This window comes from Scyliorhinus canicula, chromosome 2, assembly GCF_902713615.1.
Source record: "Scyliorhinus canicula chromosome 2, sScyCan1.1, whole genome shotgun sequence".
Taxonomy (NCBI): domain Eukaryota; kingdom Metazoa; phylum Chordata; class Chondrichthyes; order Carcharhiniformes; family Scyliorhinidae; genus Scyliorhinus; species Scyliorhinus canicula.
In genome coordinates this window covers 111,600,278-111,627,878 of record NC_052147.1, presented here as the reverse complement: position 1 = coordinate 111,627,878, position 27,601 = coordinate 111,600,278, and the positions used below count along the sequence as shown (strand labels likewise).

The 27,601-nt window shown below is 49.3% G+C and overlaps 1 protein-coding gene across 2 annotated transcripts in view; it reads left to right on the top strand.

Annotated features, from left to right (window-relative positions):
• LOC119957184 (cysteine-rich motor neuron 1 protein-like) overlaps positions 1-27,601 on the top strand; it is a 345,653-nt gene that overhangs the window by 60,020 nt on the left and 258,032 nt on the right. For both annotated transcript variants that reach the window (XM_038784996.1, XM_038784988.1), the window contains exon 2: positions 24,275-24,442. In XM_038784996.1, coding sequence (XP_038640924.1) covers positions 24,275-24,442 — 168 coding nt within the window. The remainder of the gene's footprint in view (positions 1-24,274; positions 24,443-27,601) is intronic.

The window sequence follows — 27,601 nt, the reverse complement described above, 5'->3', positions numbered from 1 at the left end:
CCTCAGTGCCATCGCCAACGGTTCAATCGCCAGTGCGAAAAGTAGGGGGGATAGAAGACATCCCTGCCTGGTCCCTCGGTGGAGCCCGAAATACTCCGACCTCCTCCCGTTTGTCACTACACTCGCCGTCGGGGCCGAGTAGAGCAACTTCACCCACTTAATAAACCCTTCCCCAAACCCAAACCGTTCCAACGTCTCCCACAGGTACTCCCACTCCACCCTATCGAATGCCTTCTCCGCGTCCAGCGCTACCACTATCTCAGCCTCCCCCTCCACTGCCGGCATCATAATTACATTCAGCAATCTCCGCACGTTCGTGTTGAGCTGCCGCCCCTTCACGAACCCCGTCTGGTCCTCATGGATTACCCCTGGCACACAATCCTCTATTCTAGCTGCCAGGATCTTTGCCAGCAACTTGGCATCCACGTTCAGAAGCGAGATAGGCCTGTAGGACCCGCACTGCACGGGGTCTTTATCCCGCTTCAATATCAGGGAGATCAGTGCCTGCGACATTGTCGGGGGCAGAACCCCCCCCTCTCGCGCCTCATTAAAGGCTCGTACCAGTACCGGTCCCACCAAGTCCACATTTTTCTTATAGAATTCCACCGGGAACCCATCTGGCCCCGGCGCCTTCCCCGCTTGCATCTGACCTATTCCCTTGACTAGCTCCTCTAGCCCTATTGGCGCCCCCAGCCCTTCTACCAGCCCCTCCTGGACCCTTGGGAACCTCAATTTGTTTAGGAAGTCCTCCATTCCCCCTCTCCTCGTCGGCGGCTCAGACCGATACAACTCCTTGTAAAAATCCCTGAAGACCCCGTTCACTTCTTGCCCCTTCTGCACTACCTTCCCGCCCCTCTCCTTCACTCCCCCAATCTCCCTAGCCGCATCTCGTTTGCGAAGCTGGTGTGCCAGCATCCTGCTCGCCTTTTCCCCATACTCATAGACCGCGCCCTGTGCCCTTCTCCACTGCGTCTCTGCCTTCCTGGTGGTCAGCAGGTCGAACTTGACCTGCAGGCTGCGCCGTTCTCCCAGCAGCCCCTCCTCTGGTGCCTCCGCATATCTCCTATCCACTTCCAATAGCTCCCCCACCAGCCTCTCCCTCTCCTGCCTCTCCTTTCTTTCCCTGTGCGCCCTTATGGAGATCAGCTCTCCCCTGATCACTGCCTTCAGGGCCTCCCAGACCATCCCCACCTGCACCTCACCCGTGTCATTCAAGTCCAGATAGCTCTCGATGCTCTTCCGGACCCTTTTACACACCTCGTTGTCCGCTAACAGCCCCACATCCAGCCGCCACAGCGGGCGCTGGTCCCGCGCCTCCCCCATTTCCACATCCACCCAATGTGGTGCATGATCAGAGATCGCAATGGCCGAGTACTCAGCTTCCCGTACCCTCGGGATCAGCCCCCTGCTCAACACGAAGAAATCGATTCTGGAGTACACTCTATGGACGTGGGAGAAAAAGGAATACTCCCTCGCCCTCGGCCTACCAAACCTCCATGGGTCTACTCCTCCCATCTGCTCCATGTACCCCCTCAGCACTTCTGCCGCTGCCGGCCTCCTATTGGTCCTTGAACTCGATCTGTCTAGCCCGGGGTCCAGCACTGTGTTAAAGTCCCCCCCCATGATCAAGCCCCCTGCCTCCAGTCCCGGAATGAGGCCCAATAGGCGCCTCATAAAACCCGCGTCATCCCAGTTCGGGGCATATACGTTGACCATCACCACTTTCTCCCCCTGCAGCTTACCCTTCACCATCACATACCTACCCTCCTTATCCGCCACCACCTCCTCCGCCACGAACGACACCCTCTTTCCCCACCAGAATCGCCACCCCCCCGGTTCTTTGCGTCCAATCCAGAGTGGAACACCTGTCCCACCCACCCCCTTCTCAGGCGAACCTGGTCCACTACCTTCAAATGGGTCTCCTGTAACATTGCTACATCAGCCTTCAGTCCCTTCAGGTGTGAGAATACCCTTGATCTCTTGACCGGCCCATTCAACCCCCTCACGTTCCAAGTGATCAGCCGGGTCGCGGGACGACCCGCCCCCCTCCCCTGCCGATTAGCCATGTCCCGTTCCCTGCTCGCCCCGGGTCGACCCTCCCCTTCTGACCCGCTCCCCATGGCGATGTCTCCCTCCCCCCACCTCTCCAGTCCTCCACTTCCCGTTTCTGGTCTTTTCAGCAGCAACCCGGTGTCCCTCCCTAACCTCCCCCCCCCCCCCCCCCCCCCCCCCCCCCCCCCCCCCCCCAGGCTAGGACCCCTCCTAGCCGCGATGTACCCTCCATCGTACTCCCGTAAGTCAGCTGGTTCACGCTGACCCGGCTGCTCCTGCCACACTCCGACTCCTCCCGGCTCGGGGGGGGCCTCCCCCCCCTTGCCACTCCTCCCTGGCCCCGCTCCAGCGCGGGAAAGGTCGCCATTGCTAGCCACGCCCCGCACTCCTCCCCTCCCCCCCTCCTCTGCCCCGCGCGCGGGAAAACAGAGGAAAGCCCGCGCTTTCGCCCTGCCACACCCCACCCCGCCATCTTCAGTTCCACCCCCGTCCCTGTCCATGCCTGTAAAGAACCCCCCCTAGGAGCCCATATCCCCGATCTGCTCTCCCCCCCGTCCCGCCTCCCCAACTTAACATTATAAATAACAGATAAATAACAAATAACATTGTACTTAACAGTCGCCCTATACCAAACACCATAAATAACCATAAATAACCATGAATAACCACAATAACAATAACTAAGGGAAGTTGGCAGAGGGGGAAAAAACATCAGAAGAAAAACCACAGCAAGAGTTCAAAATCCAAACAAAGAATTCAGCTGAAAGTACCCGAGCGGCTACGGCCGCCAAGTATCCCCTGGGTCTAATTTGAGTCCAGTTTCTCTTCCTGTACAAAGGCCCACGCCTCCTCTGGGGACTCAAAATAGTGGTGTTGGTTCTTGTAGGTGACCCACAAGCGCGCTGGCTGCAGCATTCCGAACCTGATCCGTTTTGCATGTAGCACCGCCTTCGTCCGGTTGTACCGGGCCCGCCGCTTTGCCACCTCCGCACTCCAGTCCTGGTAGACCCTCACCGTCGAATTCTCCCACTTGCTGCTCCTTTCCCTCTTGGCCCACTCCAGCACTCTCTCACGGTCGCTGAGTCGCTGGAACCGCACCAGCACCGCCCTCGGGGGCTCATTTTCTCTTGGCCTCCTAGCCATGACCCTGTAGGCCTCTTCCAGCTCCAGGGGCGAAGGGACGGCCCCTGCCCCCATCAGGGAGCTCAGCATTTCTGCTACATATCCCGGGAGGTCTGACCCCTCCAGGCCTTCTGCCAGGCCCAAGATCCTCAGGTTCTTCCGCCTCATTCGGGTATCCAGCTCCTCAAAACGGCTCTGCCATTTCAGGTGGAGTGCCTCGTGCACCTCTACCTTTCCCACGAGGACCGTGGCCTCCTCCTCCCTCACAGTCATCTCCTGCTGCAGCTCCCGAATCGACGCCTCTTGGGTCGCCTGGGCTCCCATCAGCCTGGTGGTCGTCGCATTCATTGACTCCAAGAGCTCCATTTTCAGCTCCGTAAAGAAGCGCAGGAGAGCGGCCTGCTGCTCCTCCGCCCATTTCCTCCATTCCTCGGGTGCACCACCGGCCGCCATTTTGGTCTTCTTCCCCCGCTTTTTTTTGGGAGCTGCTGTTGCTTTCTTTACCACCCCACTCCGGGTACCGACCATAAAGTTGGTCTGGTTCTCTTCAGGGAGCCTTCCCCCACCGGGATTTGTCCTTACAGCGCCGTTGGGGCCCTCCAATCGGCCCGAAAACACCTTTGTAGCAGGAGCAGCCAAACGTGCGACTTAGCTGGTCATAGCCGCAACCGGAAGTCCTTTTAAGGAATATTTTGAAGGAAGAAAGTGAGGTAGAAGAGGAAGAAAGGTTCAGGAGAAAATTCCTGAGCTTGATGCCTTGTCAACTGAAAGCACGGCTACCAATTGTGAAACAGCTAACATTTGGGGTAGTTGAGGCCTGAATGAGATTAATGAAATATCTGAGGGTTGTGGCGCTTGAGGAGATTACAGAGATATGGAGGGATGAGGCACGTGGGGTCGATGGGGAGTTGGTGAAGGACTAGAAATCTAAAATTGGCATGCTGATTGATCAGGAACCAGTGTAGATCGGTGAGCACAGGAGTGATGGGTGAACTGGACTTGAGGTGCACAAGGAAACATGTAGCAATTTTGAAAGTTGAAATGCTTATGTGGGATCCTGAAAGAGATTTTCAATTGATACATGTCGAGTTAACAAATGTATGGAAGAGGATTTCAGTAATAAATAATAATAAGTCGCTTATTGTCACAAGTAGGCTTCAATTAAGTTACTGGAAAAGCCCCTAATAGCCACGGTCCGGCGCCTGTTCGGAGAGGCCGGTACGGGAATGGAACCCGTGCTGACCTTGTTCTGCATTACAGGCCAGCTGTTTAGCCCACTGTGCTAAACCAGCCCCTTAAATTAGCTGAGGCAGGCGAATCGGGTGGTGATCTTGGTATTGGCACGGATATTTGGGCAAGGCCAAATATGACACCAAGGTTTCAAGCAGTCTACTTCAGTCAGACAGTTCCTAGGGAGAGGAACTCTCCAGGGAACGGAATTTGTGGCAGGGAATGAAGACAGTGGCTTAGGTCTTCCCAGTGTTTGGAGGAAATTTCTGCACATCCAGTATTTTAAATTTTTATTATTTGCATGTGGGAATCACTGGCATGGCCAGCATTTGTTGACCGCCCTAATTGCCCTTGAACTAAGTTGCTTATTCGGCCATTTCAGAGGGTAATTAAGAGTCAACCACATTGCCGTGGGTGTGGAGTAACATTTAGGCCCTACCAGGTAAGCAGGGCAGATTTTCCTCCCTAAAGGACATTAAAGGATGGTTCTTTCCAAAAATCGCTGATAGTCGTCATGCTCACCATTTCAGAAACTTGTTTTACCTTCCAGATTTTATGAATTGAATTATATTTAAATTCAGCAGCCATGGTGGGATTTGAATCTATTTCTGGCATTAGCCTGGATTACTCATCCAGGGCCATCACCACAACACCAATCTCCCCACCATCTGATGTCAGTTTAGCAGTCTGACAATTTGGCAACAGCGGAGAAGTCAAGAGAGGTGGTGAAGTAGAGCAGGGTGTTGTGACCATATCTGTCAAAACTAACATATATTTCAACAGCTGGAATAAAGTTATAAAATAATTAAAAATGGGCAGTGGGGCAGTTGCTTACTGAAAAATGGTGAATTTTGTGGAACATTGGGATACATTTTCAGCCATCAATTGATCTTAAGTCATTTTCTACATGTACCACCTGTGTTTGACACCTGTGATTGACATCTGTTGGGTGTGCATTCTAGATGTCAGGTTTAGTGTGGTAGCTGTGGCTCTGGGTAGCTCTCTTGATTTGCATCATAAGGTTCCAGGTGTAAGTCCAACTTCAGGACTTGGGTACAGAAGTCAAGGCTGACACTTCCAAGCTAATGCTGTGGTTGTGCTGTCTTAATGTCTTGTCAATTACTTTGTTCAGATTTTTTAATGCCATGTCAATTGCAGATTAAGAGGAACATTTGATGGGCCTGAATTACCTTTGAGCAAATATGAATAGGGGATAGTTCAATTTGATAAGTTTCCTTTGACACTTTGTTTTAATTACAGTGCCCACCAGGGTCTGTCAGCCCTCTCGTTAGAAAGAGTATTAAAAAGAATATACCTAGGCAATGGCTGGGTTACTTGGTGTGTGAGAAGAGTTATGAGATTGAGCAAGACAATAAATTCTCTCGGTAAGGAAAAGCTCTGTGTCTTAATTTTGGCTTTGCCTGGCCTGGAGCCAATTAATATGCTGCACTGTCAGAGGTGGCGTCTTTTGGGTGAGATGTTAAACTGAGCTCACATCAGCTTGTTCTGGTGGATGTAAAATGTCCCCGGCAATATTTTGAAGAAGAGCAGGGAGTTCTTCCCCCATGCCCTAGCCAAATTTATCCCTCAGTCAATACTAAAAACAGATGTCAAGTCATTATTTTAGTGTTTGTGGGGATTTGCTGTGCCCCAAATTGGCTGCCACATTTTGTGCCTTACAATAATGACTACACTTTAATGGGCTATAAAGTGCTTTGAGATATCTAGTGGTTATGAAAAGGACTATATAAATACAAATCTTTATTTATTTTCTTTTAAAATTTGCACTGGATCACTGGATCTTTGCACAGCTTTCACTTTTCACATCTTGCATCATTGGCCATAATTTCTGTTGATCCCCTTTGCTCAAGCTAACCTGCAGGTCCCTCATTTATACTGTTGATCTTTTTAAATTGATTAATTCTTCAATTTTCTTGCGTATTGCAATTTAAATGTATACTCCAATTTACAGGACTGTGTTTACAACTCCAAGATTGTTTGTGAACTATAATCTCTCAGGCTGGAGCTAAGCAGCCCCTATCATCTACAGAAGCTGAGCTTCTTTTGAGTCCAGCATTTGTCGCCCACCCCTAATTGCCCTTGAGGTGGAGGTGAACTGGCTCCTTGAAGTGCTGCAGTCCCATGTGGTATAGGTACACCCACAGTGATGTTAGGGAGGGAGCTCCAGGATGTTGACCCAGCAACAGTGAAGCAATATATTTCCAAGTCAGGGGGGGTGATGGCCACAATGAATGTTCTTGTTAGCAAAATATGTCCTGCGCGATTCCCAGTGATCCAACCCTGTCATTAATTATTTTTCCGAAATACAATTCCCACAGGTCTGAAAAAGAAAACCCATGATTTTGAGCATGACCTCACATATAATGTCTGCGTGGCTGGCGATGGAATTGTGTCGCTAGTGTTACTGAAGCCTGTTACTACTTTGCCGAGTGTGTCATTTGGGCCTGTGTCTCGACTGGTTCAAACTGTTATCTCTCGCACCTTAGATTATTCGTGACCTAATCATTTTTCAAGGTATAGGATTTGTGTCACTTCTCAGGCTGACAAAAGATAAAGAGGCTTTGTACGAAGAATTACCTTTTTGGAAAAAAGAGTGTCTACTTTAGAAATTGGAAAGCCACCTACGGTGGTTGACGAGTGGAAAATGAACTGGTTCTTCTCAGTGTTGTTTTTGTGCTCAATGTTGCAATTTTGCATCAACAGTTGTTGAATTCTGAAGTAAATTATTCAGTTTTGAGCCAAATAAAATATTTGTGCCTTTTGAATATAAAAAGTGCCACAAGTGACTCTCTTCTGTTTACTTTTCCAACATCCACCCACACGTTGGCAGCTGCTCAGCCATTTTATCTCCAGCCTGCCTAAAAAGGCTATTTGTACATTTGTGTGAACAATTTTGAATAGAGTACTGTGCAGACACTGAGCTGCAGCCAGACGTTTACAAAGGTTCAGCTCCTTTCAGCCTAACTGAGCACTCTTATCGAGGCAATGGTGGGACAGTTCTCTTATAGGCAGGATTATCTCACCCCCGACCAGGGCCGGAGAATCGTCCCGACCGGTGAAAATCGTGCCACGCCGCCCCGGTGCTGGAACGCGATTCTCTAGAGAGAGAAGAATTAGCGCTGGACGGGGACCGCTCTACGATTCTCCGCCCGGGATGGGCCGAGCGGATGTACCAAAAAACCCGAGTCCCACCGGCACTGTTCTAACCTGGTCTTACCCAGCGGGACCTCGGCGTGGAAGGATCCGGCAGCGGCCTGTGGGGGGATCCGACCCCGGGGGGACCAACGCTGTGGCTTGGCCCGCGATCGGGGCCCACCGATCGGCGGACCGGCCTCTCGGGCTGGGGGCCTCCTTTTGTTCCGTGCCAGCCCCTGTAGCCCTACGCCATGTTGCGTCGGGGCTGGCACGGAGAAGGGAGATACCGCTCCACTGCGCATGCGCGGACCCGTGGCGCCCATCTGAAGCCGGGATCAGCAGCTGGAGCGGCGTGGGTTACTCCAGTGCCGTGCTGGCCCCCTGTAGGAGTCAGAATTGCTGATCCTGAGGCAATGTTGTTTACGACGGTGTTTACGACGGTGTCAATACTTAGCCTCAGGATCAGAAAATCCCGCCCTATGTCTTCTGGACCCCATCCTATTTGACTCTTGTTGCCATTTGCTGTACACCTCGTAGATGCAAAGTATTCTTCGATCAATTATCTGGGGTTAGTGGTCGCAGAGATTTCCCCCCCTGTGGCCTAAGGATAGAGTAATTGAACTGGTAATCCACTGACCTAGAGCAATGCTCCAGGGTTCCAGGCTCGAATCTCACCATGGTAGATGGTCAAATTTAAATTCAATTAAATCAAGCCACCTTCACGTCAAAACCTTTCAATGATTGACTGCCCCATTTGCAGCAGAAGTACAAATGGTTGACTGGGTGCAGAGAGACTCGCCTCAAGAGGCACTTTTGCTTCTGCTGGGAGAAATATAAATTGCCGTTGTTGGCTCTAACCTGAACTTCCATTTTATTAATGGCCTGAGAGCTCAGCCCGCCCAGTCAGGAATGATGCGCTGCTTTTCACACTCATGCAAACTTATGCAGACATTTCCCAACTGTTTCAGATTGTTACCTTTCAATACTTTCCATGTGCACAGTATATTCTCCCCACTAAAGGTGGCACAGTGGTTAGCACTGATGCCTCACTGCGCCAAGGACCAGGTTTGGATCCTGGCCCCAGGTAACTGTCCGTGTGGCGTTTGCACATTCTCCCTGTGTCTGCATGGGTCTCGCCCCCACAACCCAAAGACGTGTACGGTAGGTGGATTGGCCACGCTAAATTGCCCCTTCATTGGAAACATTTTAAAAAACTTCTCTCCACTGGCGCCGTGCAGCCAGCCTTGCAAATGAAGTTACAGCCAGACCAGAAGCTAATCAATGTAAATGAGCCATTAGTGGCATCATAAGCAATTGATTTATTGGGGATATTCTCCTATCATTTGCTGTTTAGGGAGGGTTTGGGCAGTATAGGCACCTTTTTTATGGTTATTACCTGCTTCCCTCACTCATTCTCCCCTCTCAGTGCCAGCCAGTGGAAAATATGAAATACAGTAAATAAAATACCAACATAAATTATTTATTTCGACACAAAGATTTAATTTTTCGGTTAATTAGCACAAAATTGCTACCACAGTGTAGAAGGAAGCTAACTTAAATCAATGAATTTACCACTCTACATTTTCCCACTGACAGTACGAAGTATGCAAAAATGGAAACAGATGGGTTAAAATCATTTTCTATCACGTTACAATATAACAGTTGCACAATTCATAAAGTATAATATCATTAATACTCTTGTATTCTGTACATTGCTGGAAAATTCACAATGTTTATATGTTCAATAATACCTATCGGTGAATACTGTAAGAGATACGGTAGTGTGTTGCAGTTCACTTGGGCTGCAAGTTCCTGTAGCAACATGAATTTTTTTTTACATGTATGTTGTATTATGGAGCTATAGATAGTGATGGTAGAGGCTCCAATGTTCTTTCTATCACATGGCTGATCAGGAATCTCTCCCGCCTTTGCCACCTGCCATTGTTGTGATGGAAGGATTTTGCAGGTCGACACTCAACCTGTTTGGTCACATTGTGAACGCCCCTTCCTTGGCCATCAAATCCTGGGCTGGGACTCCAACCTGGACCTTCTGGCTCAGAGGCAGGGATGTTACCCACTGTGCCACAAGACCAAATGAAGATGTAGTACCTATCAGGAAAAAATACCAGAATCAAGACATAGTCATTATGTTACCAGTTTTTGATCATGTAATCCAATCCATGCTACATTGTTTTGTCTCATTTGTCTCCTTCCTTTAATGATCAGAACTAAGGTGTCACCTTGATGCATGATCAATTGTACAAAGACTAAGGTTGGATACAACTGTGGCTTTATTGCAGTAAGATGTGTGGCCTCCCACAGCAGCTGGCGAAATGGCTGCTGAATAGAGGACACGCTCCTCCTACTGGGCGGAGCCAGCAGGCAGGGGCTACCGGCGAACCTGTAGTACAGGTCCTACCTTACATCACCTAATACAGGTGTAACAGTGGTTTACCACATTCACCCCCTTTTAAAAATGAGTCCAGCAGGGGTGGTGGAGAACTATATACAGTAGTGAATTTATGTACAGTATTTTATCAGGGAAAAGAAAAAAAAATGTCCTTTGAAAGTCCGGTGCCAGTTTGAGATTCAACCGGTCTGGTGCCTTGATGTTCCGCTGAGAGCGACGTAGCGGTGGCGGCGATGTCGATGCTGCCCTGATGTTGGATGACTCCGGGAGTGTGCCGAAATCCTCTTCATCCTCTGGCGTGGGCAGGGGAAGGAGGGATGGTCCTGGTGGGGTTCATGTTGAGAGCGCCAGGGGAGGGGAGGGTGGCGTCGGGCCGGAGAAGTGTGTATGGGTGGAACCTGCTGGTGCCAGGTCCCTGAGGGAGACAGTATCTTGGGCGTCGGGGTACGCCACATAGGCATACTGGGGGTTGGCATGGAGCAAGTGCACCCTATCCACCAACGGGTCCACCTTATGGAGTCGGACGTGCCTACGAAGCAGGACCGGTCCTGGAGCTGCGAGCCAAGTGGGGAGCGACACCCCGGATGTGGACTTCTGGGGAAGGCAAAAAGACGTTCATGGGGTATGTTATTCGTAGTGGTGCACAGTAGTGACCGGATGGAATGTAGTGCATCAGGGAGGACCTCCTGCCAGCGAGAGGCTGGGAGGTTCCTTGACCGTAGGGCCAGTTGGACGGGCCTCCATACCATCCCGTTCTCCCTCTCTACCTGCCCGTTTCCGCGGGGATTATAACTGGTCGTCCTGCTGGAGGCGATACCCCTGCTGAGCAGGAACTGACGCAGCTCATCACTCATGAATGAGGATCCTCTGTCACTGTGGATGTAGGCGGGGAAAGCAAACAGAGCGATGATTGTGTTTAGGGCTTTGATGACGGTGGCAGACGTCATATCGGGGCATGGGATAGCGAAAGGGAATCTGGAGTACTCATCGACCACACTGAGAATATACGTGTTTCGGTTGGTGGAGGGGAGGGCCCTTTGAAATCCACGCTGAGGCGTTCAAAGGGGCGGGAGGCCTTCACCAGGCGCGCACGGTCCAGCCATTAGAAGTGCGGCTTGCACTCCGCACAGACCTGGCAGTCCCTGGTGACTGTCTGTACTTCCTCGACTGAGTAGGCCGGATTGCGAGCCTTGACAAGATGGTACAATCGTGTGACCCCCGGGTGACAAAGGCTGTCGTGTAGGGCCCAGAATCAGTCTACTTGTGCGCTGGCACATGTACCTCGGGATAGGGCGTCTGGGGGCTCGTTGAGTTTGCCGGGGCGATACAAAATCTCGTAATTATAGGTGGAGAGCTTGATTCTCCACCGCAAGATTTTATCGTTTTTGATCTTGCCCCGCTGCGTGTTGTTAAACATGAAGGCTACCGACCGTTGGTCAGTGAGGAGAGCGAATCTCCTGCCAGCCAGGTAATGCCTCCAATGCCGCACAGCTTCAACGATAGTGTGGACCTCTTTTTCGACGGACGAGTGCCCAATTTCTGAGGCATGAAGGGTGCGGGAAAAGAATGCCACGGGTCTGCCTGCCTGATTGAGGGTGGCGGCTAGGGCGACGTCTGATGCGTCGCTTTCTACTTGGAAGGGCAGTGTCTCGTCTACTGCGTGCATCCCGGCCTTTGCTATATCAGCTCTGATACGGGCAAAGGCCTGTTGTGCCTCGGCCGTAAGAGGAAAGTGGATGGACTGAATGAGTGGGCGGGCCTTGTCCGCATAGTTTGGGACCCACTAGACGTAGTAGGAGAAGAACCCTAGGCAGCGTTTGAGGGCCTTGGGGCAGTGGGGGAGGGGAAGCTCCATGAGGGGGCGCATGCGGTCGGGATCGGGCCCCAGAACTCCGTTCTGGAACACATAGCCGAGGATGGCTAAGCGGGTTGTGCTGAACACGCACTTCTCCTTGTTGTAGGTGAGGTTGAGGAGAGGCGGTGTGGAGGAATTTGGCACAGTTGGCGTCGTGGTCCTGCTGATCGTGGCCGCAGATGGTGACGTTTTCTAGGTACGGGAAGGTGGCCCGCAAACCGTACTGGTCGACCATTCGGTCCATCTCCCTTTGGAAGACCGAGACCCCGTTAGTGACGCCGAAGGGAACCCTGAGGAAGTGATAGAGACGACCGTCCGCCACGAAAGCAGTGTATGGACGGTCCGATTTACGAATGGGGAGCTGGTGGTAGGCGGATTTGAGGTCTGTCGTTGAGAGGACCCGGTACTGCACAATCTGATTGACCATATCAGATATGCGTGGGAGGGGGTACGCGTCGAGCTGCGTGTACCAATTAATGGTCTGGCTGTAGAAAACAACCATTCTGTGTTTCACCCAGTTTTAACGACTACCACTTGGGCTCTCCCGGGGCTGTTGCTGGCCTCGATGATGCGTTCCCGAAGCAACCGCTGGACCTTGGACCTGATGAAGGTCTTGTCCTGGGTGATATACAATCTGCTCCTTGTGGCAACGGGTTTGCAAACCGGAGTTAGATTGGCAAAGAGGGAGGGTGGGTCGACCTTTAGGGTAGCGAGGCCGCACACAGTGAGGGTCCTGCCAAATTTGAGGGTTAGGCTCTGGAGATTGCACTGGAAGTCCAGGCCTAGTAGTAGTGCAGCACAGAGATTAGGAAGGACGTAGAGGCGGAAGCTGCTGAATTCTACGCCCTGGACCATGAGAGTGACCGTGCAGAATCCCCGGATCGCGACGGAATGGTATCCGGAGGCCAGAGAAATTCTTTGATTGATGGGGTGGACCGCGAGGGCGCAGCGCCTTACCGTATCCGGGCAGGCAAGAGGTCACATGACCGTTGATTCTCGCACTGGTCGAAGCGGTGGCTAGGTTGTGCGGATGTGACTGGTCGATCGTCACTGAGGCGAGCTGTGGTCGGTCATCGCTGGCGTCAGAAGATGGAGGCCCAGGAATGCTGTCGGCGTCCATGCCCCATGGGGAAGACAAGATGACGGCGCCCGTGGGTTGCACGTTGCAGGGGCTGGACAAGATAGCGGTGCCCAGGGGCCGCACGTTGCGGGGACTGGACAAGATGACAGTGCCCATGGGCCACACGTGGACTGGGGAGGGGGGGAAGATGGCGGCGCCCACTGGCTGCGCATGTCCGGGAGGTGAAGATGGTGACGCCCACTGTCCGCGCGTTGGTCCGGGACGAAGATGGCGTACATTGTGTGTAGGTCAGGGGGGAGGGGGCGATAGCGGTGACTGTGCGGGCCTGGCACACCGTGGCGAAGTGCCCCTTTTTGCCGCAAGCCTTGCAAATGACAGTATGGGCCGGGCAGCGTTGGTGAGGGTGCTTCTGCTGGCCGCAGAAGTAACATCGGGGACCCCCGGGGTGCGCGGGTTGTGTGTGGCGCAGGCGTACTGGCTGGGTAAAGCCCCGGCTGTGGTGGCAGTCTGTGGGGTCCACGAGGGATAGGAGGGGTGGGCCGCGCGGCTGAAGGGGTTGGCCTGAGCATTACGTGAGGCGACCGTCAGGGAGAGTGCTAGCTTTTTAGTCTCAGCTAGGTCGAGCATGGCCTCTTCTAGCAGTCTTTGGCTTTTGAGGTCCGACCCAATCCCCGTCACAAATGCATCGCACATAAGAAGGTTGGAATGTTCGGTGGCCGTAATGGCCTGACAGTCACAGTCGCGGACAAGTGGGATTAGGGCCTGCCAGAAGTCTTCTGTGGACTCACCAGGGAGTTGAGAGCAAGTGGCGAGTACGTGACTGGCGAAGAGTGTGTTAGTTTTCCGTGCGTAGTTTTCTTTGAGGAGCGCCATGGCGTCTGCGTAGGTCGGGGTGTCCTGGATCAGCGGAAACACGTTGGATCTCAACCTTGAGTACAGGATCTGTATCTTCTGAGCCTCCATCGGAGGGGTGGTCGCTGAGTTGATGAAAAAATGAAAATCGCTTATTGTCACGAGTAGGCTTCAATGAAGTTACTGTGAAAAGCCCCTAGTCGCCACATTCCGGCGCCTGTCCGGGGAGGCTGGTACGGGAATCGAACCGTGCTGCTGGCCTGCTTGGTCTGCTTTGAAAGCCAGTGATTTAGCCCAGTGAGCTAAACCAGCCCCGATATAGGCCTCGAAGCAAGCTAGCCAGTGATTAAAGTCCTTTTTGGCGTTGCTTGAGTGCGGATCCAGCTGCAGGCAATCTGGTTTGATTCGGAGGGCCATCTTTTAGAAAATCTTACTGCAATAAATTGATGCACGATCAATTGTACAAAGACTAAGGTTGGATACAATTGTTGCTTTATTGCAGTAAAATGTGTGGCCTCCCACAGCAGCTGGCGAAATGGCTGCTGAATAGAGGACATGCTCCTCCTACTGGGCAGAGCCAGCAGGCAGGGGCTACTGACGAACCTGTAGTACAGGTCCTACCTTACATCACCTAATACAGGTGTAACAGTGGTTTACCACACACCTTTCCTAGTGAAATTTAATCAAAGCCACTTTGAAATAGTGTATAATTAAAAGGTGATTGTATTAACTTGTATTTGAAGCAGGGCAAAATGTTCACCTTGCAACTATGCTTGGAAAAGGGAAGATGAAAGGAAAGAAAGGAAAGCTACGTGGCCCAGTGAGATAGTTTGTAAGTGGCCCATCGCTGCAAAATCAAGCCGTCAAGTTCCTGCCTGATATTCCCCCCCCCCCCCACCCCCCATCAGGTGACCTTAGCTCTGTGTAAAGCTGTAACTGAACAGCCCAGCAAAGGTAGGAGAATACAAGCACTTTTGAATCACAGTTCCCAGAAGCCCTAGTAGAACAGAAAACTGGAGAGCATTTGGAGCGAGTTGCCATGCGAAAGGTGTCATGGGGCTGGTTTAGCACGGGACTAAAGAGCTGGTTTTTAAAGCAGACCAAGGCACGGGTCAATTCCCGTACCAGCCTCCCCGAACAGGCACCGGAATGTGGCGACGAGGGACTTTTCAAACTTCATTTGAAGCCTACTTGTGACAATAAGCGATTTTCATTTTAATTTCATTTTATTTCATTTGACTCTTATGGTGTCTTAAATGAAAAAGGGTTTTTTAAAAAAAAACCTTTGTTATAAGGTGTGGTTCTTCAGCATTTAACTAACAAACTGGGGACACAGTGATATTTTACATTCAATGGGAAAGTTTTCACATAGGAATTTGAATCAGGACACAATCCTTCACACTTTGATACCCTGAATTGCTGGGATTTTGCACAGAATGGTGTTGGTACTTTGTTGAAGTAAAAACAGGCCAACAATGGTTTACCCCTAATTTATCTCTCTCTCCTTCCCCCGCACTCCCTACTGTGCCCATTTCTCCCTTCAGAAAAGCAGAATTTCATGAAGCAATTCTCTGCCCAAAATGTCAATTCTCAAGCTGCTGACACTAACTGTGCATAACAAATAAAGGCAATGTGTCCTTCCTGAAACAGTACTTCAGCATTGGCTGTCAGCCCTGTTGTTTTAGAGAGTGCCTCATTTACATCGCAGGGTTGTTGCTGCAACAGTTGGTTTGACTTTACAATGGGTGTGTGCGCCAACACAACTTTACAGACCACTAGAACACCACAAAATGGGCAGCTGTCATTGCCAGACCAAATAGCCAAATTTAGAGGTTCAGCCAGAAAAAAATTCACATTGTGGCTCAGTAAAGTATCGTGACGAAGTAGGGATGCACTCTCGTCTCTCTTTTCCTCTGCAACCCCCGAACTGAGCACATTAATAGAAAGCACCCAACAAAACCCAACACAAGGGCCTGTTCCAGGTCCTAGACTTGCTGAGCATTTCCAGCAACTTCTGCTTTTTGGGATTTGCAGCATCTGCAGTGTTTTGCTTATGTATGAAAGATATTTCCCGGGCAGGCATGAGAATATTTCAGCTTCACTTCCAGTGGCGGCCACGGTTGCACATTTGCTGGCTCCTGCTCGGGGTGGAATTGTTTGATCCTTTTCACCTGTGTTTGCTGGTGCAAAGTGGGTGAACAGTGAGAGACAGGAATTCTCCTTCGGTGGGCCGGTTTATGGCTCATCAGATGAGGGGCGTACTGAGCAAGGGGCAGCAGTCTGGCTAATGAGGACTTTCAAAGTGAAATGAAATGAAAATCGCTTATTGTCACAAGTAGGCTTCACTGAAGTAACTGTGAAAAGCCCCTAGTCGCCACATTCCAGCGCCTGCTGGGGGAGGCTGGTACGGGAAGTGTGACAGAGGAAAAGATGGCGGTGAGTTCTGGAGTGTTGTTGACTGCCCAATGGTCTAACGAGCAATTGGTGGAATTATTGAATGCCAAGTTCCAGCAACAGATACAAGACGCCTTGGAGGACCTGGCTCAGGTGTCAAAGCCGATCAGGAGGGCAATTGAGAGAATGGAGCAAAGCCGAGCGGCGCAGAGTTTGGCACTCCAGAAGGTGGAGAAGTCTGTGGTGGAGCATGAGGACTACTTGGCCTCATTGGAGGCAGAGATGACGCTGGTGGCGGAGGGCCAGAGGTGGCTGAGGGAAGGGCAGCACGGTGGCGCAGTGGTTAGTACTGCTGCTGCACGGCGCTGAGGACCCAGTGTCAATCCTGGCCCCGGGTCACTGTCCATGTGGAATTCACACATTCTCCCCGTGTCTGCGTGTGTCTCATCCTCACAACCCAAAAAGATGTGCAGGGTAAGTGGATAGGCCATGCTAAATTGCCCCTTAATTGGAAAAAAAATGAATTGGATTTTCTAAATTTATATAAAAAATGAAATGACTAGAGGGGAAGGTGGAGGGCCTGGAGAATTGCTCCAGGAGGCAGATTCTTTGGATTGTAGGGCTGCCTGAAGGGATTGAAGGAACGCAGGCCACAAAGTATGTGGTGAGGATGTTTGAGAAACTGGAAGGGGCGGGGGGGGGGGTCTTTGACTGTCCTCCCGAGGTGAATCGAGCGCACAGGGCACTGAGGAGGAGGCGAAGGCGAGGGAGCAGCCAAGGGCGATGGTGGTGCGATGGCATCGTTTTCTGGATAAGGCGAAGATTCTATGGTGTGTGAAGGAGGTGAGAGAGTGTACCTGGGAAGGAAATGTGGTGCAATCTACCAGGACCTAGGTGCGAAGTTGGCCAAGTGGTGGACCAGGTTCAACAGGGTCAAGGTGCATCTCTGCAAGAAAGGAGTGAAGTTCAGGGTGCTGTAACCTGCTCGGCTGTGGGTCACACACCAGAATTAGAAATTTTATCTTGATATGCTGGAGGAGGTGAGTAATTTTATGCGAGACCATGGACTGGGAGGCTTGTGAGGACACTGAATTTTGGAGATGCCAGTGTGGGAAATGTGGGTGTGTCTGACGGGCGGATTGTTGTATTTACCAATAAGGGTGTGGATCGGATAATTGTGTTTAAATGTTTTGGGGAAATTGCATGCAAGGGATGGTAGAGGGGAAGGGGGTAGACAGATGCCTCAAGTGGGGGCCACCATGCTAGCAGGCAGCCTAGTTATCAGGAGTGCAGTGGGGGGATGATCCGTGGAGGGGGGAGAGGTGGAAGGAGTTGGTGCTTTGTTTCTTTGTTTATGCGGGGGGCGGGATGCTGACGTGGGCAGAGTTGGTGTGGCGCAGTTGATTAAGGGGAGATGGCGGCAAACATCTTGGGGAAGCCCAGAGGGCGGGTGAGGTGTGAGCCTGGGGGAACTGGTTAAAAAGGGGCTATAGCTGATGGGGGGGGAGGGGGGGGGGGAGATGGGAACGTAGACCCTAACACTCATCATCACAAATCTAACCCCCCCCCCGACCCAGTTGGTTACGTGAAACGTTCGGAGATTGAATGTGCAGATTAAGAGCTGCTGCGCTTTTGCTCATTTGAGGGATTTGATGGTGGACGTGGTATTTCTTCAGGAGATGCATGGGGAACCAGATGGCGTTGAGGAGGGACTGGGTGGGCAGGAATTCCATTTGGGGTTGGATGTGAAGTCGAGGGGGTTGTGGCAGTGTTGATCAATAAGAGGGTGGCATTTGAGGTGGGAAGTATGGTGATAGCTACAGGGGTGTGGGGGGGGGGGTGGGGGGTTAGATTTGTGATGATTTGTGATGATGAGTGGGTAGGGTGGAGGGATGCCCAAGGTGCTGGTGAATGGGTATGCCCTAATATGGGACGAAGTGGAGTTTTTGAGGCTGGTGTTGGGAAAGACTCCAGACCTGGACATGCATCAGCTAATTATGGGGGGCGGATTTTAAAACAGTGCTGGATCCTAGGCTGAACCAGCCGTGCCTCAGGTTTCTGAGGGTGTCGGCTATTGCAAAGGAGCTGTTGGGTTTATGGAGGGTATGGGAGGGGCAGACCTGTGGTGAGTGTTCAGATTAAGAAGGCCAGCTCAGATAACTTTGCATTGCAACGGGAGACAAGGCAGGGACGTCCGCTCTCTCCGCTGTTCTTTGCACTGCCGATTGGGCCCATGGCAATGGCGCTCACGAGTTTGGGGTGGAGGGGTATTGAGCAGGGATTGGTGGAGCACCGAGCTTTTTTGTACGCGGATCATCTCCTTCTGCACGTTTTGGATCTGGCCGAGAGCTTTGACAGGATCATGGTAATTTTGGAGGAGTTTGATCCCTTTTCGGGGTATAAGTTCAACATGGGGGGAGGCGCGGGGGGGGGGGGGGGGTGGGGGGGGGGGTGATATTCCCAATTAATGCCTGGGGGGGGGGGGGGGGGGGGGTGATATTCCCAATTAATGCCCGGGGATAGGGGAGGGGGGCTGGCGCAGTTGGTGGAGGGAGTGAAGGCAGACTTTCAGAGGTGTGATGTACTGTCATTGAGGTTGGCTGGTCGGGACCAGACAGTAAAGATGACGGTGTTGACAAAGTTTTTATTTTGTTTCAGAACCTCCTGAGCTTTGTGCCCAAGTCCTTTTTTAGGAAGGATTTTTGGGATAACGGTCTGAGTCCAGAGGTGGCAATATTTGGAATATCAGAGGATCTGCTACTCCTCCCCACAAGCCATTCCCAAGGCAATCTGAAAGTCAGTCGGTAAAAAGGCCACAATCTCTGCAATCCGGAATATAACCACAGGCCTCGAGCTACGTTCACAATTTCCTCCCATCTTAATAATTGCACAGCTTATGGATTTGATGTTACAATAACATCAGTCATGATCCCGTTGAATGGAAGAACAGGTTCAAAGGCAAATGGCCTACTGCTCCTAATTCGTATACATAGATACATCGAACATGCAGTGCAGAAGGAGGCCGTTCGGACCACCGAGTCTGCACCGACCACATAAGCCCACACCTCCACCCTATCCCCGTAACCCAATAACCCCTCCTAACCTTTTTGGACACTAAGGGCAATTTATCATGGCCAATCCACCTAACCTGCACATCTTTGGACTGTGGGAGGAAACCGGAGCACCCGGAGGAAACACACGCAGACACAGGAAGAACGTGCAGACTCCGCACAGACAGTGACCCAGCGGGGAATTGAACCTGGGACCCTGGCGCTGTGAAGCAACAGTGCTAGCCACGTGTGCTACCGTGCTGCCCTGATCATATGTTGTTGCAGAAGGATCTACCCCTCAAGTCTATCTGTCATCCAAATGAATCAGGGGAGGAGAAATCTCACAGGCACCTGTTAGGACCGTTGGATACCCATAGAGGAAAATTTGATCCCTAATTTTCTACATTTGAATAATGTTGCCACACTTTAAATACGAAAAACCACCCCACTGGATAACATTTGTTTTGGGAGCCAGTTAGCTCAGTTGGCTAGGTGGCTATCATGTGGTTCAGAATGGCAGCAGGGCAGGTTTGATTCCCGTTCTGGCTGTGATAGACTTTGGGACCGGCCTCATCACCCTGCCCTCGGAGAGTGGCAGGCAGTGACAAACCACCACCGATGACAAATGGTTGAGAACGCAGCATCATTACACAATGAACCACGGAGACCTGCTTTGCGCACAGCACTCAGTGAAGTTTACAGTTTAAAAATTACTACTGATAAATAATCCACAAGTCTGCAAGAGCTCAGGAGCTGGTTGCGCAGAAGACAAGGTGCAGAGTGGTGAACTTAGGCATCGAGTAGAAGAATGCAATAGTTTGCAGTTCTTTATGATCACGGTGTGCAGGTTAAATTCAGCCACACACTTTTGTTGTCTTTAATATTGTTTGTGATTTAATTGGATTTTTTTGGTGAACATTTTGGCCTGCAACGTGACATTATTTGGTGATCCTGGAAGTAGCATAGACAAATTTTTTGAAAATCTATGGGTTTTTCAATAATTGGGCCTGATTGTAACATCTTTACGTAACTCGACGCAGAAAACAGCTCTTCAGTGGTTCAGCCGGAGTCTTCATCCCGTCTAGAACATTTTCATTTGAATTCTTGGCCACACGATGTACTTTCTCCAGACAGCCTCTCAGTCATCTGCCCATAGCAGAGTTTTAATTTCCAAACACTTGGCCCCCGGCACATGGAGGTTCGACAGAGAAAGACAGAGACTTCACACAGGTCCTTCGGGAAGTTCTTGGCATAAAATAAATTAACCATTTTGAGAGACCCGAGATTTTAAAAGAGTACTGTTCTCACGAAAAATACTTTTTGGCCATATTTCTTTGGGGAGAGGAAGAAAACTGTTACACAATAGTCTTTTCAATTCATTCACTTACTGTACAAGATATCTGCAATTGGTTTGAGAAGACATAAAATGAAAATGAAAATCACTTATTGTCACAAGTAGGCTTCAAATGAAGTTACTGTGAAAAGCCCCTAGTCGCCACATTCTGGCGCCTGCTCGGGAAGGCTGGTACGGGAATTGAACCCGTGCTGCTTGCCTGCCTGGGTCAGCTTTAAAAGCCAGCTATTTAGCCCACTGTGCTAAACCAGGTTACCCTGGAAACCAGGTATCCTGTAAAAGTATAAAATCACATTCTCTATGTTCTATGTCTTTGTAGATTTTCGAATCAAGTGTCGTCTATCAGGTCAATTTTATTACAAGTTTGAGGTGGGGAAGCAGTGGCCTATTGATATTGTAGCTGGATGAGTAATCCAGAGGCCATTCAGGACAACACAGCCTATCCACAAACATACACTCCCTTCACCGACGAACAGTGGCAGCCATGTGTACCATCTAAAGATGCACTGTAGGAACTAGCATGTCTCCTGAGACAGCATCTTCCAAACCCACAACCACTGCCACCTGGAAGGATAAGGGCAGCAGACACATGGGAACACCACCAACTGGAGGTTCCCCTCCAAGTCGCTCACTATCCTGACTTGGAAATTTGCAATTTCTTCACACTGTCACTGGGTCAAAACTGGAACTCGCTCTCAGTACTGTGGGAGTACCTACACCTCAGGGACTGCAGCAGTTCAAGAAGACAGCTCACTACCACCTTCCCAAGGGCAAATAGGGATGAGTGATAAATGCTGGCCTAGCCAGCAACACTCCTATCCCTTGAATAAATAAAAGTAAATATGCAGGTGGCGCTAGGTTTGCTAGGCACTCATCAAACACCAGTCAATGCATTATGTTAGGAAAGTTGATATGTCTGTCTACAATGAAACTGAAGATCTTACTGACTGACTGCGAAGGAGATATAACACTAAGGGGGGGGGGGGGGGTCCTGGGGGACAGCCATTAGACCTGAGGCCCTAAGTTCACAGTGGGCAGTTAGTGGCGTGCACAGGCGTGACAATGGTGTTCCGTGCCCGTCCATCCCAATCCCAAAGCCCACCTCCTGGCCACCCCTACTACTCTCCCCGGCTCTGGCAGAAACTCCCCTGCCAGCGGCACGACTTGCAGCAAAAATGGCAATGTTGGATACTTTCCACACACTCTCTCTGCCCCTCAGCAGCCACGGCGCCTGTTTCATGATTTTTAAAAACACAAATGAACCTCGCTGTTGGGAATTTGCCCCAATGGAGGCGGAGAATCGCTGAGGCCCCGGTGAATACAGGGTGGGGCCTGCTAATGATATGCCAAGGGTGTTTACTGTACGTTTGTTCTGGAACACATTGACGTCTGTCGAGTCGACAGAGAATTGCGATTTGGAGTGAAAGCTGCACCTGCCATGATTTTGGTGGTCTGAACCTATTCTCAGCTCCGATTCTGGAGACGACCGATAGAGATTCCTCTTGCCCTGAAGGCATTCAGTGAAATAAATTAGATTTCTACTCTGTGCTGTGGCAGCCATCTGCCTCATGGGATGATGGTTCCTGCTGTTGTGGTGACCAATGTCAAACATTGCTTGGTGTGGCACAGGAGCCTCCCTCTGACGTTGCAGTCTCTGCCACTTTTACTGCAGAGGAAGGCAATGGACTGAGAAGGTGTATGATTCACAGGCCTCTGTTTTCCCCGCGGGGCCCTCTTCTCAACCAGCTGAACTTCCCCTTTCTGCTCACTCTTCCAAGTTGTCACCCTCAAGATCACGGCTGTTTGAAATGTCTGCAATCTTTCCATCTCCCTTGGAAGTGTCCTTATAGCAGATGCATAAATGCCTTCGAGGTTATGACCCAATGGCCAGTTGGCCATACAGACGACCTTTCGGTATACGGTAATCATCCATCCGATGAACATGGCCACGCCTGCGCAGACGTCAATGGTTTTGTGTTGAGTGTATGCTGATGGAATTAATTTGCTCCAGAACCTCTGAGTTGGTGACCTTGTCCTGCCAAGAGATGCTGAGATGACATCTGAGGCAGCAAAATTGTCCAGTAATTTCTTCAACCTAGTGCATGTTGTCCAGTTGTCACCAGAGTAGAGGGGTTCGCTGAGGACATTGGCTTGGTTGACCCGCAGTTTGGTGTTGTCAGTCAGGTTGTTTTTGTTTCACATTCTCTCACTCGGCTTAAATATAGCAGCTGCAGCTTTCGCAATGCATGTGTTTATTTCAGCATCAAGTAACAGATTGCTGGTGATTATGGAGCCCCACATGCCAGCAAAAACAAAACAGCTATAAAACAGCATCGTAACATTCAGTGTATAATTGCTAAAGATTGTGTATTTATAGATCAAGATACATTAATACATCATATAAATATAATCCTTTGAAAAAACTTAGTAAAAATGTTATTACTTTATATTTTCCTCTAGGTTTTAGCCAAACTGTCCGTATTCCCAGGTGACGGAAGACTCGGTGAAGCCCCTCTCCCTCTCAGCCCCTCTCCACATGCATGTACATGCACACACAGACACACAAACATCTTTCGAACCTCCCCACTCACTCAGCAGCCTGTCCCCCTGTGAAGCAGAGTTGTTAGCCCCAAGGTAAGGAGCCTGTACAAGAGGCAGATAGGAGGAGACAGATAGGAGAAGAAAGACAAAGTTTAAAGCTGCCCCTTGCTCAAGCACGAGACACACTTACATAGAAACAAACGTAAAAAATAAAATCAGGACAGGGCCATTCGGCCCTTTGAGCTTTCTCCGCCATTCATTATGGTCATGGCTGATCATTAAGTTCTCGTCTTCCCTCCCATGTCCCTTGAATACTTTAGCCCCAAGAACTAATTCTAATTTCTTCTTGAAAGTACACAACGTGTTGGCCTCAACTAATTTTCTGTGCTAGTGAATTCCATAGGTTCACAGGGTGAAGAACTCTCTCCTCACCTCAGTCCTAAAAGGTTTACCCCATATCCTCAAACTATGACCTTTAGTTCTGGACTCCCCACCATGGGGAACATTCTTTCTGAATCGACCCTGTGTAATCCTTTTAGAATTTTATAAGTTTCAATGAGATCCCCCTTCACTCCTCAAAACTCCAAATGAATATAATCCTAACCGGCTTAGTCCCGCCATCCCAGGAATCAGCCTGGTAAACCCTCCCTGCACTCCATCCATTGCAAGAACTTCCTTCCTCAGATGAGGGCACCAAAGCTGCACACAATACTCCAGGTGTGGCCTCATCAACCTATACACTCCAGTTTCCCCACAATTGGAATCTCTGTGACTGAGTTAGCGCACAGACATCCTGAACCCAATTGAACTCACCACCAGATGTATTTCCTGAAGTTAAAGATAATTTTGGTCTCGCCATCCAGCCCGTCCTGTATGACAGCATCAATCCAGTGGATCCAGAATACATCGTCATCTCCCCACAGTCGCCACTGCTCCTCTAGCAGGGACCGCGCATGACCCCAAATGTAACCTCTGTGATCCTATTGGGGGTTGCGGCCCCATAGTTTGGAACCCCTGCTGTAGTTGCTGGTTGAAGATTTTGATCAGTGTTAGATTCTTGTCATTTCTGCTCTAAAACCGTAGCCTTTAAATATATAAGCATTGTTAAGAATGGCTGATGTTTAACATCTATGTTCTATTGCATACCTGTAATTTCAATGTTTCCTTCCTCCTGCAGAGATAGAATTTATTGAGGATGTTGTCCCGCAGCAAGACCTGTGCCCTGAGATCTCTGGCTGTAACCTGCTGAATAGGCAATGTGTCTGTGAAATCGTACACTCCTGTGTCAACCTGTTCACCTACCCTGATCTGGATGCCTGCACTGCTTCCTCCGGTCATGTCCCAGGTAGAGTAATTTTGTAATTGCGGATGAGCATTTTGAAGTTAAATGAAGACAACTGCAGGAGATAGTTTGAATTTATTTCATATGCTGGATGCATTTGATAGGTAATCACATCAATATGGAACAATGAGTACATGTAACAAACTCTGCATACTGAAAATTGTCCACTTCCAGTCAATCCCTTCTGGGTAAGCATGTATTAGCTGCCGAAGAAAATAAATATCCTGATGGAAAATTTGGCAATGGGACTGGGGTTTTGCCTTTTCTCTTTCCACCTTTGAAGCTTATGGTAATTAGACAGGTGTGGTGCCAAGAGAGCTTGAGTTGCCATTAAGCTGTCTACTTTAAGCAGTTGGTTTTATCTTCCTTTGTTGTGATGGCTTTGTGGAATAACTTGTGAAAATTGTTACTTAACATTTTTTCTCTTCTCTTTAGAAAATTTGAGAATATTAGTAATCTCATTTTGCCGCTCCCCCTGCCCCCGGAACTGATCCTATTGCTTTGCTTCTTACTAGCTTGTCTGAGATTGTCAACCATTTGGACAATCATAAGAATGTGGCTACCAAATTTATCAATTTATTGTCCAACAAATTATGGTTCAGTCGGTCAGCTACTATATAGCTTGTGGAATGGAGTGTTCTTTGAGGTGTTTTGGAATAGTTTATTTAGCGTTTGTTGCAATAATATGAAGAGGTATCCATTTTCTATGTCCAGCACTGATTCAAAGTCACTGAAAATATTTAAGTATTATACTGCAGATGCTGGGTAACTAACCCTAAAGCAGGAAATGTTGGAAACACAAAACAAATCTGAAATGGTCCTTCTATCTGTGGAATCTAGGTGCAGAACTTTGTTGGTAGACAGACTGTAGGCATACTCTGGTATATGCTTAACACTTGTTTATTAGTACTAAGTCTAAACAGGCTACTGAGTAGGCATGTTGCTCCTAGATACGGTGTTCCAACCTGCCTCTCTTTTTGTGGTACATCACCATCAATGTTATATGTTGGCATATCCCATCTGTTGACCCCTTAACTCTGGTAGGGTCTGTGAAGAGAATGGACAGGTTCATGTCCTAGTTATGAACGATTGGCCAGAACCAGCAGACATTATTGAACAACATAAGGAACTGAACTAGGACACGTGTGTGGAAAATACACCTGCAGATATGCATGCACAGGGCGGCACAGTGGTTAGCACTGCTGTCACATAGCACCAAGGACCCGGGTTCGCTCCTGGCCCAGAGTCACTGTCCATGTGGAGTTTGCACATTCTACCTGTGTCTGTGTGACTCTCACCCCCATTCCCCAAAGATGTGCAAGTTAGGTGGCTTGGCCATGCTAAATTGCCCCTTAATTGGAAAAATAAAAATAATAAAGAAGATATGCGTGCACAAAGACACTAGTTTGTGCATAAACAGGATATACTTTCCAAAATGGGAAGCATGTGGAACTAGCCAAACAACTTTCACTTAAAATATCTATGTCTAGATCTTGAAAGTATTTTGCATATTAGGTTATAATTATGACATAACCTGTTAACATGTACAGCTTAATTTCGTCCTATAAAGTGAGTCCACTTCAACCTGATATTCCACATAAAACTAATTGTGGTCTGTAATTAACATTAAGCCAGCGGCAGCAGAATGGGGGGGGGGGGGGGGGGGGGGATCATTCAGAATAGGGTTTAATAAAAAAAACACCTTTTTATAGCAATGTTATTTGAACCAATGTGCAAAATTCTTATTGCAATTTGGTTAAGATTTACATGTAATTTACTACTTCCGGGTCTCAAACCCACCCCGGGGGAATGCAGTCTCTCTTTTTTAATTCATTTATGGAATGTGGATGTCTCTGGTTAGGCCAGAATTTATTGCCCATCCCTAGTTGTCCTTCAGAAAATGGTGGTGAGCTGCCTTCTTGAACCACTGCAGTCCCAGATGTGTAGGTACACCCACAGTGCTGTTAGGGAGGGAATTTCAGGATTTTGACCCATCGCCAGTGAAAGAATAGCAATATATTTCCAAGTCAAGGTGGTGAGTAACTTGGAGGGAAACCTCCAGGTGGTGCTGTTACCAGGTATCTTTAGGGTTTTAACATGGGTACTCCCTTAATTTGAATAGATACAGGTTCTCTGGGCAGCAGGATCTAAAAGCTGGTGTGCCAATTAGATGCCATCCATCCTTAAAAGGTGCTTCAAAATGAAGGTGCCCTCTCAGCAACTTTTTTAAAAATTCAGATAAAAAGATCACTCTTTTTATGGGGATACTGCCAACTGGAAATCCCAGTGCAATCCTGAGTCTGATTGGCGACCTGACCCCTGTCTACCTGTTTCATGGGGGCAATTAGCCCTGCTGGACCCCAAATCTGTTTCCCCAAAAGTGCCAGGTTCGGGAAACTAGCATGCTGGCTGGCAACAGTATTTTTGGGTCCTGTTCAAGTTAGTTCCTGCCCTCGCCGAGCACTGTATCCCCTGCTTCTTGTGTAGCACTCCAACTGTGATATCATAGATTTTAGTTACAGTGATGATATGAATGAGAAATAGATTCAATCAAACGTTGTGTCACTGGCTTGGAGCTATTATCAGGCATGGAAGGATTTTACAATGGGGGCAAGTTTTTTTCCCCGGGTGCGGAGGTGTGTTTTACTGAGCGACTGGACACCTTGCAATTCTTTTAGAGAGAACTATATGAAACATTAGTTAGGTCACAACTTGAGTACTGTGTGCAGTTCTGATCAGCTCATTGTATAAATGTCATTGCACTGGAGAGGCTGCAGAGAAGATTTATGCGGATGTTGCCAGTACAGGAAAATTGCACTTGTGAGGAAAGATTTGCTGTTTTTTTTTTCCCCCTTGTTGTAACTTGTCATGTGGGATCAATGTGCAACCTTGGTGATGCAGAGCACTTAGTGCAATCTCCTAGGTGGAGGGTAGTTTTTCATCAAAACATATCTACACGCAAAAGATCCAGCGGCGAATAGTCTGGCAGAAATCAGTGTTGAAACCATTGCTGCATACTATCTTTACCAATGATTTATGGGAGAATTTTCAAGTTTGCTAGCGCATTAATTCAGGAGTCAGGGAAGATTAAATAATTCAGTTACAGTTACATGCGTTGAAAATGCCCATCAAGTGGATAAGTGCAGTTTGATGCATTTCAGG